The following is a 12,201-nucleotide window of genomic DNA, read 5'->3' on the forward strand; positions in this document are numbered from 1 at the left end:
ATATATGAAAGTATGTGACAAATGCACTCTTTGATAAGGAAATCAAGTGGAACGTCTTAAGAAATTTTAACAACAAATAACTTATATACAATTATATTGTTTATATTTTTGAGTTATACATGTTTTAGAGGATACCTCCCTTAACATGCTGAATAAGTTTCAATTGTTAATTCCACCTGGTTTTCTTAAAACACAAGGTGCGGCTGACTACTAAAGCCCACCCGAAATCGGTTTTTTTTTGGTAAAAATTACTTGTTAAATATTTAAAAAATTTCCATAACAAAATTATGCCATTTCCTTTAAACTAATCGAATTTACTGGAACTATTTTTGAAATCAATCCCAAAAATATCATCTTTCCAAACGTACCCTTAATGTAGCCGAGCGGAAAAAGGAAATTTATGCCACCTGATCATTTTGACAGTTCTTTCACAGCTGTCATTGCAAAAGTTTGTGGTTGGACGTATTGTTTTCGTCGTTGTGGCCTTTATTAGATATTTAATTAATTTCTACCTATAAAATAGACATACAATTGTGCATAATTTGTATTCAGAATTTAAATTTCCCGCTGTGGAATTTGTGGTATACAAAAGTCGATTACCGGTAAAGCTAAAGTAATGCAGCAAAGAGCACTGTCGTTGTTGGGTGCTCCACGCTTTTCTCTTTCACCTATCCCATTATCAAAGAACGCTATTCAGTTCACATTAATCATTTCCTTTTGCGGTTCGTGTACGCGTCGCTTAAGTTGCATTTAATCCGTGGTCGTTTGTGGTGTGAGCAGTCTTCTGCCACACACTGCGCTGCGTTGACCACGCAGTCGACGTTTAGTTCGATCACTTGTGGCCACTGCGGCTTCACACCTTATAATATGGATATTCAGAACGATTTGAACATAATTAGGAAGTATCGTAAATCATTATTCCATCTCACCATGATAACCTCCATTGTTGCTGCTGCCACAATAACTAATGTCTTGGGAAGTGCCAGTGTTGAGAGTGCGAAAGAAATAGATGAACAACCTATGTTGCAGTTGGATCGTCGTCCTGCTGCTATACCCTACTGCGATGATGATAACCCAGATAGCACCATTTCTCGAAGGTAAGCGAATTGTGAATTTGCAATTGCAATCACTTGCAGTTACTTGGTAGTTACATAGTACACAGTAGGTATGTGTATATCGAATATTCGAAACTATTCTCGAAATTTCTATGTTCATTACGTGACTCTTGTTAGTGGTTTTCGTAAATTTTCAGTTAATTTTTTAATAGAAGCCCAACTTGGCATTATAATTGTTATTAAATAAGGCCTTCGACTGCTTGAAACAGAGTTCTCAAACATTCCCGTAGGTTTAAATGTAGTTTGTCTTGCTATCTCAAATAAAAATGTTTCGACGAAAGTAGTAATAAATTAAGAACTGTCTATAAAACCACAAAAATGAAGTGTTTCTTGTATCTATACAAATACCGCGTTGTACTGATAAGATGAAATGGGTCTGAGAAAACATTTTCGCATTTATCAATAAAATTGCACATGTTTATATGTATGCTAATATCATTACTTTTATTAAATCTATATAATCTTTAAAAGGAATTTGAAAACATGTATTTAAGCCTTTTGCTGATTACTACTTTATATGAAAAGAAAGATCGCTTGGAAAAAAAGATCAACCAGGGGATATTTAGTGGTATAGCAAATTAGAGCATATACCATATATTTACTATAATATTGTTTCTGAAGTCATGCATAGAGTTAAAATTATAAAAAGGCATAATTCAAATACACACATACTTAATTTCACAAGTAACGTCAGCGCCAGTGAAATTGCGCGACATTGACGCCGGCAGAGGCTTTAGAGAAATTATATTACCTTCAGCGATTCCACATTTCTCTTCCCTATTTTATTTTTCATATTTTGCTATGCGCATGTTCATTCTTGCTTGGTTTTGTTGTTTGCCTTCTTTTTGCGATTGATTTCATTCCAAACATTGGAGTGAACAGCTGACCAGTCCCGGCTCCAACGAGCTTATTAGCGTATATATGTATTTGGGAAGATACTGCACCTACAAGCAAAGGCTACGGCTTTCGAGCTGATGTGGTCTTTTGCAATTTGATGATATATGTAGGTACAAGAGACGCAAAGAATGAGAGAATGCTATCGCTGATGATTTGGATAGGGCTGCTAACATCTCATATGCTTCTTACCGGCTTTTTCGAGTCTGAGACGAAAAGGGGCTGGTATTTTGGCGCGCTTTTGCTTTATGTTTCTGTTCTGCAACGAAATGGAAGCATGAACTAGTTGTCTTTAAGTACTTGTGCGTACGTACTTATGCATGCATATTAATGAACCCACAAATATGAGTCATCAATGTTTATATTGATAGTACAGAGGCATATGTACAGTGACGGGCAAAACTGTAACATGGTGTACTTCAGTCATCGCTATCTTTCCAAGTTCTAACGACTTTCATACTTTTGTTGTATGTTATTATTGGTACACCTGTACTTTCTCTATCATAATTATTTGCAGTCAATCCAACAACAATAATAAAACCAGCAGACAAAAATGTAAATTGAGGGAGGTGTTACAGTTTTGCACTCATATATTTTTAAGAACTTTATAACAATTTTAACGAGAAAAAAGAACTACTAACACAATGTTCAGTACCCTTTTGCTTGTTTTAGTTTCTGGGTGCGATTTGGCATACCTTATTTTTATACCCGAGCGCACTAGTGCACAAGGGTATATTAATTTTGTTTACATAACGGTTGTTTGTAACAGCCAAACCGAATCGAGATAGATATAGACAAATGTATACATAAATGATCAGGATGAAAAAAGAAATAGATTAAGCTATGTCTGTCTGTCCGTCTGTCCGCCTGTCCGTCCGTCCGTGTACACGATAACTCTAGCAAAAATTGAGATATCTCAACGAAATTTGGTATGTAGGTTTCCCTTAGGTTGGTATTGAAAATGGGCGAAATCGGACTGTGACCACGCCCACTTCCCATATAACGGTAGTTTCCAGAAATACGAAAACTGCGATATTTTAGTAACTACTGAAGATAATTCACTCAAAATTGATATTTACAATAATTTTTAGACGAAAAATAAGAATATTATAAATTTTTGGAAAATGGGCGTAGCCACGCCCACTTATGGTTACATGTATATATCTTGGTAATCGCTGCACCAATTTATTCCAAACTTGGCACAGTTGTTGGCCTTGATACAGCATACAAAATCGCCGAAAATTTTTAAAATCGGACGATAACCACGCCCACACCCCATATAACGGTAAATTAGAGAAATACAAAATCTTCGATAAATCAGTAAATATTGAACCTAATTTAATCAAAATTGATGCTTGCAACAATTCTTTACCAAGAAATACGTTTATGGTAAAATTTTGGAAAATGGGCGTGGCACCGCCCACTTATGATCACATATATGTATATCGGTAACCGTTCTACCAATTTTTACCAAACTCGGTGTGGTTATTGTGCTTTCCACATATAAGCAAAGGGTTGAAAATTATTGAAATCGGACCAAAATTACGGCCGCTTTTCATATAACGGTAAATTTCAGAAATGCTTGAAACTTCAATATTTCGAAATTGAAGGACGCTAATTTACTCAAAATTGATACACCCCGGCTTACCATCTAGCGGTAGGTTTCGGAGAGGTGAAAAAGCATATATTTAATACTTGCGCCGGGTATTTAATGTTCGGCTCTGCCCGAACTTAGACTTTGTTACTTGTGTAAAACTTCTGGAGGTATATCCTCCATATATCCTTAGTTTGCTTTCACAGCTCATGTACTCGATTATACGGACTTGGATACTTAATAAGCTGTGCTTCTAGTTGAATTCGCAAATTCTCGATAAGAATTATGTCCGCGGATTGTGGAGGTCATTTCAAATTAGCAAATTTTTTATTTTGTATCCAGTCTTTGCGAACATATGCAGTATGTTTTGGGTGATTTGTCAGCAGCAACTCTCATTTTTCGACTACATCTTGCAAATTTTGTTGAAATATGAACAGATACTGTTCCTTACGCATAATGCGTACTAACGGACCCACAAAATTGTTTAAATACAACCCCAAACTATTATTGAACGACCACTGTGATTCACAGTTTGCCTCACATGTTGCGCATGGGCTTAATTTGGGTCTTTGATCCAATACCATGCCCGGCCATCTGAACTGAAACTTAAAAATATGTTTTTTATTGCATTCTGAAAGGCGTAACATATCCCAATAGGCAACGGTCCGGTTTTCGGAAAATGCTACCACTCTCGTACATATATTTTGGTCAAATTAGCTTTTTTCTTCTTTTATGATGCCCTTGCGCTAATTTGGCAATTTGTCGCCTCGCTGTCTACTGATTTGCATTAAAGTTTAATACCTTAAGCGCTTCTGTAATAGTGGCTGCATCGCTACTTGCTGCGAAGTTCAAAGATATTGGACCGTAATATTTTTTGATAGATTTCCTTTGCCCTTGGGAACACTTTAGGCTATATTTTTTATCAATCTAAATATTTTCAATTAATACAGTTGAAAATACTGATCATATAATTTTCAAATGTAACAAATATAACAATTCACGAGATAAATACCCAATACTCAAAAATACTTCATCATTAATTGAATTTCATCAAAATACTAATGGCAAAGCATATAAATCTATCACTAATTTTTTAAAGGACTGAAATTAATTTATAATTTTATAATTTAATCTAAAATTGGAGATGGCGTTTTAAGCTTTTTTGCTGGCCAATTAATTCTTCTTATAAAGAATTTTAAATTACAAAAAAAAAAAAATAATATTTTCAAGTAACAAACTCTAAAATTGTTTGCCACTTTCCTGCGGTCCCGCCTTTCCACAGTAAATCTATTATTTACATTTATGGTTCCTGATTAACTATATTATTTACTGGTGATTACTTCTTCAATAAATTACAATACAGAAAAAAGTCATCTGACTTCTAACTAAGTAAAAAATAACTAAAATGCAAAACTGAGAGTAAGTGCAAAACTGCAACGTTTGCCTTAATTTACATTTTTGTCTGCTGGGTTGTTTATTGTTGTTGTATTGACTTCAAATCGTTATGAGAGAGGGAGCAGGGATGTACCAACAAGAATATACAACCAAAGGATGAAAGTCGTTAGAACTTGGAAGCATAGCGGTGGGTGAATTAAAAAGTGTTACACCATGTTACAGTTTTGCTCGTCACTGTAGGTAGAGTATTAAGATGAGAGTCTGATGCAATTATGAATAGCGTGAGTTGCGCTTTGTCTTACCTATTTATACTTTTATTTTGTTTAGTTGTATTGAGAAAACTTAAAAATATTGTAAGGGTTATCAGAGAAACGGAGGCGCTAGGTTTCGAGCTGCATTAGTTACGCAACAAATGTTGCTAGCAATCGAACCATATTTGCAAGCGTAAATTAAGTCTATGAGTAATAAGATACTAACCTCGTTATCATAATGCCATGCAACAGTTTTAATGACTTAACAAACTATGTAGATGCCAATAGTTTTTTAACCGACTTCAAAAAAAGGAGAAGTTATCAATTCGTCGGGAGGAAAGGTGTTACTTCACAGGTGCCCCATGCTAATTTTGTTTAAATCTGATCATTGGATCATGAAGAAATTAACGATAGTCTTAACTTCTTATATGAGAATCTAATTTCGGTTTTATTTTTTACTTTAAAAAATATTTGTCAGAATAACACGACTGTTGTTAAAACAACAAAATATATTTAAAACAAGTAATTTTTAAGCAATAAACAAAACGGACTTCGATTCTCATATAAAAAGTTAAGATTATCATTAATTTCTTCATGATCCAATTGATCGGATTTAAATAAAATAACCTGTGAGGTAACACCTTGCCTTTAAAAAAAAGAGTTATAGAAATGGTTAACGCGGTCCAAAGTTATGCGGTAACATAAATAAAAAAATATATCCGGCGAATTGATAACCTTCTCCTTTTAGGTCTTGGTCTTCACAATAAATCATTTCCTCGCGCTGTCGGTAGAATCAACTAACATCAACGAGTCAAATAGCACTCATTCTAGAGATGGTTAGCTCTACAATACCAGAATGACTCGGGAGACATTCCTTCGAACATATCTAGCCCGCGCGGGCATTGAACAAAACGCCGGATCATGGCCATGCAGCTTTTGCCGAAGGAATATTCACGAGACCCCGACCTCAATGCGTTGAACGATCTGAAGTAACTACGACACCACAGGAATTTGAGTAGTTCATAGAAAACGTGCCAGTACGATCATCTATTAGGTACGCATACCGGGACATCCACTGGGCCATCAGCTTACGCAACAAAAGTGGCAGCAGTGGTATTATTGTGTCATCCCACGTGTCACAAAATACAGGTCACTATCTCGCTGCTGCAGATTAATTGTATATAACGTTATGCAAAGAAAAGTTCCAGAGATAACCATTTTCATACAGGAGACAAATTATATTTCAGCTCCAGCCCTCAGCAGCGGGTCGAGGACAACATCCTCTAAGAACCGTTGTCTTTACATGGTCAAATCTCTTCGCTACCAGCTGTTACTGGGAACGGGTGCGTACATAGAAACCTTACTCGTGACTGTCAAGACGATTGTACGGGTGGTGGTGAACTACGCTGCGCCACTATTACTACAAACACAGTTAATTAGTCGACATAATAAAGTTTACTAAATTTACGAATCGCAAAAACCTGGCCAATTCTGATGGCGAAGTGTGATAAGCAGCGTTTCTAAGCTACATTTGGAGCACTAAAATCAAAATACGTAAGATGAAGCTCACAGTTTTATACCTCAGCAAACGAAGATTTCATAGCTTTTTATTACGTTCCTTTTATTAACTCGGGAGTAACTATGTAATATTGATGCGCCTAAAAGATGCAGCGATTTCTATTCTCAAGTTACATACCTGATGACAGTACGAATGGCAATTATAATAGGGAGGTTTTAGTTCTTTAAACTATAATTTTATTATTGTACTATGCATAGACTGATTTCATTATCAACAAGCCAATTCCTGTTTAATTGGTGTCTGTCGGGAATTAAAAGGGCATGTTGTTGTTTTTGTTGTAATAGCATACAAATTCCACAAAGAGTTTTTGGAAAATGCTCTTGAGTGATCAGATATACATAAATAGAGTCGATCCGGTTACATAGAACTGACTGTGTGGTAACCATCGATAGGAAAGGCAAGGCCGCTTATCTAGACTGGCGTTGGTCTTTAGTTCATAGTACACATATACAATGTATTTTTGTATGGAGATAAACATTTGTACATACCCTGCAAAAAATCTGACTAGCTCAGAACTAGACCCTTTGCCGACATTACTTGTTCTGGCTCAATACCCAAGCAATGCTTTCAACTGTCCAGTTTTACACGGCTATGTCCTTGGCGATGGCAATTGTTGGCCAGTGCATTACTTTGCCATCAGTTTTTAACCGGTTCCGCTTCGGACAGTTTCGTTTTTTTTTTTTTATAAAAAAACGCATTTGAGATTCGATATTTGGATATTTTTTACGATTTTTCTTTTCTTTTACAGATTCCATTTTTGTTACATATTTTATTAAAACAAAAAAATTAATTGTAAGCTGCACGCAACAATTTCAAATCATTAAATTTGAAAACTCACAACTGCCTCCACCGCTATTTGAACTCGCTACCAACGATGGTTGAGTCGGAGTCTTTTCGCTGAGCTACTTTCGTATTGTACGAGTAGTGAGTATTTGCACAATACCATCAAAAGTTTCAACTGTACCGCTCTGAATTCCTTTTGCACTAGTTCAGAGATAGTTCTGATATATATAGTTCGGAACTAGCGCTTTGTCAGACTGTCTCTAAATTTTACTGCATACATACCGTATGTATGCAAATAAATACTTACATACATATGTATGTGCTAATCCAAAAGTTAAACAGCTAAACAAACAAATAAATGTTTCAGATTACCGAAAATAGCGAGTGTTTTTTGTACTTTATTTATTTGCATACATATATTCGTTTATTTAGATTTTAGGTCTTTTGAGTACCACCCCTCTGCGAAATTAATTGTACAAACGTTTCTTTAAAAATATGAATAAAAAACTTCCCACTCTTTCAGACTCTTGTACATAACCACGCTGGACGGACGCTTGTCAGCGCTTGATGTCGGTAAAGGCGGTAAATTACGTTGGAGTGTGCCAACCGGTCCGGGGCCACTCATATCGTCAAGCATTCACCGCCTTGAATTGACCAACAATGGACAATTTGTGCGTATGATACCATCACTGAGTGGTGGTATCTATAAATTTGATGGTGAATCTATTGATCCGATACCTATAACCACCGAAAATTTGCTCAGTTCTTCGGCGAAATTCTCTGATGATCTGGTCATTTCGGGTGGCAAGGAGACCCGCACCTATGGTGTGTCTTTGCGTACTGGACAACTATTATACGAATGTTCCATGCATGGTTGTATCAATTCGACAGATGTCAGGGAGGCGGCTTTGAATGATGAAGAAAATAGTAGAAATACTGTTGGTGGCCAGGAGAAAATGGAACATGATCCACTTATTGACGATGTAATGGTTGTGCGTCGTCAAACACAAACCGTACGAGCTGTGGAGTCACGTACCGGTGTTGAACGTTGGAATTTTAGCGTTGGTCAGCATGAATTGAATATTATTAAGCCAGCTGAGTGTCACGATCGTCCATATAGTGACATGGATATGGATATGTTAGATCTGGATATAAGAGTGGTGGTGCCAGAGGGTGTTATCTGTGCGTTCAGCAAGTCAAATCCGAATGTAATGCTGTGGAAATATAAGGTATGTATCTATGTAGGTTAATAAGCAAGCAATCAAGAGTTGACATTAGGGCAGGGGCTATCCGGTTAATATCTGTTCATTTGGTTATCCGGATATCCGGATTTTTCAATCAGATATTCGAACAGTTATCGGGATTGTCCGGATAGTCAAAGAATCAGGATAAAACGCCCAGCCCTAGGTAACCTACAAGAGAGAAATAGGAGGCTTGGTGCCTTAAATATTCTAGAAAACTTCGAAAGTGTTGAAATTTCGTGTGAACTGTGAAAATTTCTACTAAAATCACTTCCGGCTTTAAAATCAAACGAGTTTATGGAGAATAAATCCAATCAATTTATTTTTCTTGTGGACTACTCAATTTTTTGCTTAATTCTTTTAGTTCGATCATCCCATTGTGAGCGGTTGGAAACTTAGTGCCGATGATGAACTAGAAATGATAGATATGTTCAGCTCAGCTCAGTGGATGTGGGATCACGAAGAGAACATATTTGAACCACCCATAAATGCTATGAGTCCTGCAATTTATCTGGGCATGTACGATAAACAGTTGTATATTCAGGTATTTTATTTTTTTTCTCATATATTCGCCTACATATTATTTATAACCGTTGCTATATTTCAGGAATCTGTTAACTTGCGTCGCGAAATCGATGATCAGTCTAATTTATATTCTCATCTGACTACGGACTCAACAATGCCTATAATACCTTGGCGTCCCATACCAGCCAGCAGCAACTCATTGGCCATACTTAAGAATGATAAAGCCATAACAGATAGAAGCAAGCCAGATTCTTCGCATGAAGTTGCTGTGCTTCCGAACGCCAATAATGCAGTGCAGGGCAATGAGTTAGTACCCTATGAGGAGGAAAAATTTGCAGTGGCCGCAAAATCAGTGCTTAACGGCTCGGAGTTTGTAAATGGAAATGGGTTCTATTTATATGCGCGTGAAGATTCGAAAATAGAAGATGAAAATGCGCATTGTGAACCCGATGGGGAAGAGAATGAGGAGGATGGAGAGGATGACGAGGAAGATTTAGGAAACAGTGGTGATGGTGATGCAGTTGGCACAGGTGCAAATCGTACTAATCGCACAGTAAGCGATGATTTGGGCTTTAGCCTAGACGATATCGATGCACCAGTCAAGGTAGTGATACTATCCCTGTGGTTCTGGTGGAAGGAAGTGGTAGTGATTGCATTGACCACGGCAGTGTTGGTCAATCTATTTATAGGGCAACGTCAGCGACAAGAGGTATTGGTGATTGAACGTCATGTGCCGGTGCCAACCGCCTATGAGGCCACCGAACAGTCAACAGTCGCGCTATTGGGGCCCACAAATGTTGCGGTAAATGGCAATGCTAATGGATCCGTCAACGTCCATCGTTCACTTTCGGAGTCTACCTCCTGCTCGGGTGATAATTTCATTTCGCGATTTCAGAGTGACTTCGATTTGATGCGCTGCCTAGGACGAGGTGGCTTTGGTGTTGTCTTCGAGGCGAAGAACAAATTAGATGATTGCAAATACGCTGTGAAGCGTATTACATTGCCCAATAAGAAAGAGTCGCGTGATCGTGTAATGCGAGAAGTGAAAACCTTAGCCAACTGCGAACACCAGAATATTGTGCGCTACTTTCAGGTCAGTTTATAGCGCATTTATTATATATATTTCTGACAGTTAATACAAACTGATCTTTTGCTCTGCAGGCTTGGGTCGAGACACCACCACCAGGCTGGCAAGAGGAGGAGGATAGTAAGTGGTTAGCGCACGAAATGTCGATGTCCATACAAATTGAAACGCCCGATGGCACAACACTGCCCTCATTCGATAATGTGCCATCGGCTCAAATCCCACCGAGACGTCAGTTGCAGGTTGAGCGTAAACGTCAACTACTCTCTTGGATGTCAAGCTTGAATAATACTGATTGTGGATCTGATAAAGAGCACAACAACTGCATTGACGAAGATGACGATGACGATTCGTGTATTGTATTCCGCTCAGAGTCACAGTCGCTGGCGTTGAAGGGAAGAGACGACAGTGAAAGTGACAGCGAAATCTTAGTTGGAAGCAAAAATTGCATTGCCAAGAGAGACCAGCAAGAAAACGGCAATAGGGCGCAAACAAATGCCATTTCAATTGACATTCATTCCAATTCGTTTGACTTGAGTTTGCAAAAGAACGGCAAGAATATCGATTACACACAACTGTCCGATTCCTTTCAGATTGAATTTGTGCGCTCCGCAAACGGCGACGAATCAAACGGTGATAGTGGCTGCGATGGCCAAGCAAATGGCGATGTATGGACTTCCAGAGATGCAGACCGTTCGTTTAATGGTAACAATTACAAAGCGAGCTCCAAGTCCAAACAACGCCCCAATTCCTTAGAGCTCGGCAACATTTCCGTAAATATAGACAACAACAATAGTTGTAAGGCATTAATGCCAGCCGTCGCAGTGCTGTCCACACCGAAGCCACAGCAAAACAAAGTATACCTGTACATACAAATGCAACTTTGTCGCAAAGAGAGCTTGCGCGACTGGTTGCGCGAAAATCGCTGTGAGTCGCGCCAAAGTCAAATCGCCAGTATTTTCCATCAAATCGTCGATGCAGTCGACTATGTGCATTTGAAGGGACTTATACATCGCGACCTTAAACCCAGCAACATTTTCTTCTCCCAAGATGGCCAAATCAAAATCGGTGACTTCGGTCTCGTCACCGACATGTCCGACATACCGAATATGGTGACAAAGTGTGGCGATACAACTGGGCTACCTTCATGTGCGCGCCATACGCAACAGGTTGGCACACACCTGTACATGTCGCCAGAGCAGCTGCGTGGCCAGCACTATGATTTCAAAGTGGATATCTACTCGCTTGGCCTGATCTTCTTTGAGTTGCTTGTGTTCTTTGGCACCGAAATGGAACGTATTAAAACTCTGCGCAATCTCAGAGATGGCAGCTATCCACAAGAGTTTCCGCTGGCTTTCCCCAAAGAACACGAGCTGCTTAAGTTGATGTTGTCCAAGTTACCCGCCGAACGGCCAGCGACGGCAGAGCTCAAACTGAAGTTGCTCGACATACTTAAGTGGCCTGATTTTACAGTGGGCGATGGTGATCCTGTGTCGTTGGTGGCAGCGGCTGCTCGTCGTTATAGCCGAAGTCGAACATTTAGCACTAGTGGTGCGTGAAGACTATAACTATAAGGAACACATTTTATTTTTTACTTAAATCGAAGATGTCATACATATTTTGATTGTCCGTCTAGTTAGTTAGTTTTTAAGTTAATGTAATCATTAGTTATACGAATAATTTTATTGCGAAATACATAAGGATTTAGAAAACTCGGAAAACAACCTTAATGAAATTGAT

The 12,201-nt window shown here is 38.2% G+C and overlaps 1 protein-coding gene across 1 annotated transcript; it reads left to right on the forward strand.

The window, feature by feature from the left end:
• Window positions 1-360: 360 nt before the first annotated feature.
• Window positions 361-12,195, forward strand: LOC118745951 (eukaryotic translation initiation factor 2-alpha kinase-like). Its single transcript, XM_036479627.1, has 5 exons — window positions 361-1,097; window positions 8,135-8,840; window positions 9,217-9,396; window positions 9,460-10,470; window positions 10,539-12,195. The coding sequence occupies exons 1-5, from the start codon at window positions 868-870 to the stop codon at window positions 12,018-12,020; spliced, it is 3,609 nt and encodes a 1,202-aa protein (XP_036335520.1). The 5' UTR covers window positions 361-867; the 3' UTR covers window positions 12,021-12,195.
• The last annotated feature ends 6 nt before the right edge of the window (window positions 12,196-12,201 follow it).

This window comes from Rhagoletis pomonella, unplaced genomic scaffold, assembly GCF_013731165.1.
Source record: "Rhagoletis pomonella isolate Grant_MI unplaced genomic scaffold, Rhpom_1.0 Rhpom_scaffold_00001, whole genome shotgun sequence".
Taxonomy (NCBI): Eukaryota; Metazoa; Arthropoda; class Insecta; order Diptera; family Tephritidae; genus Rhagoletis; species Rhagoletis pomonella.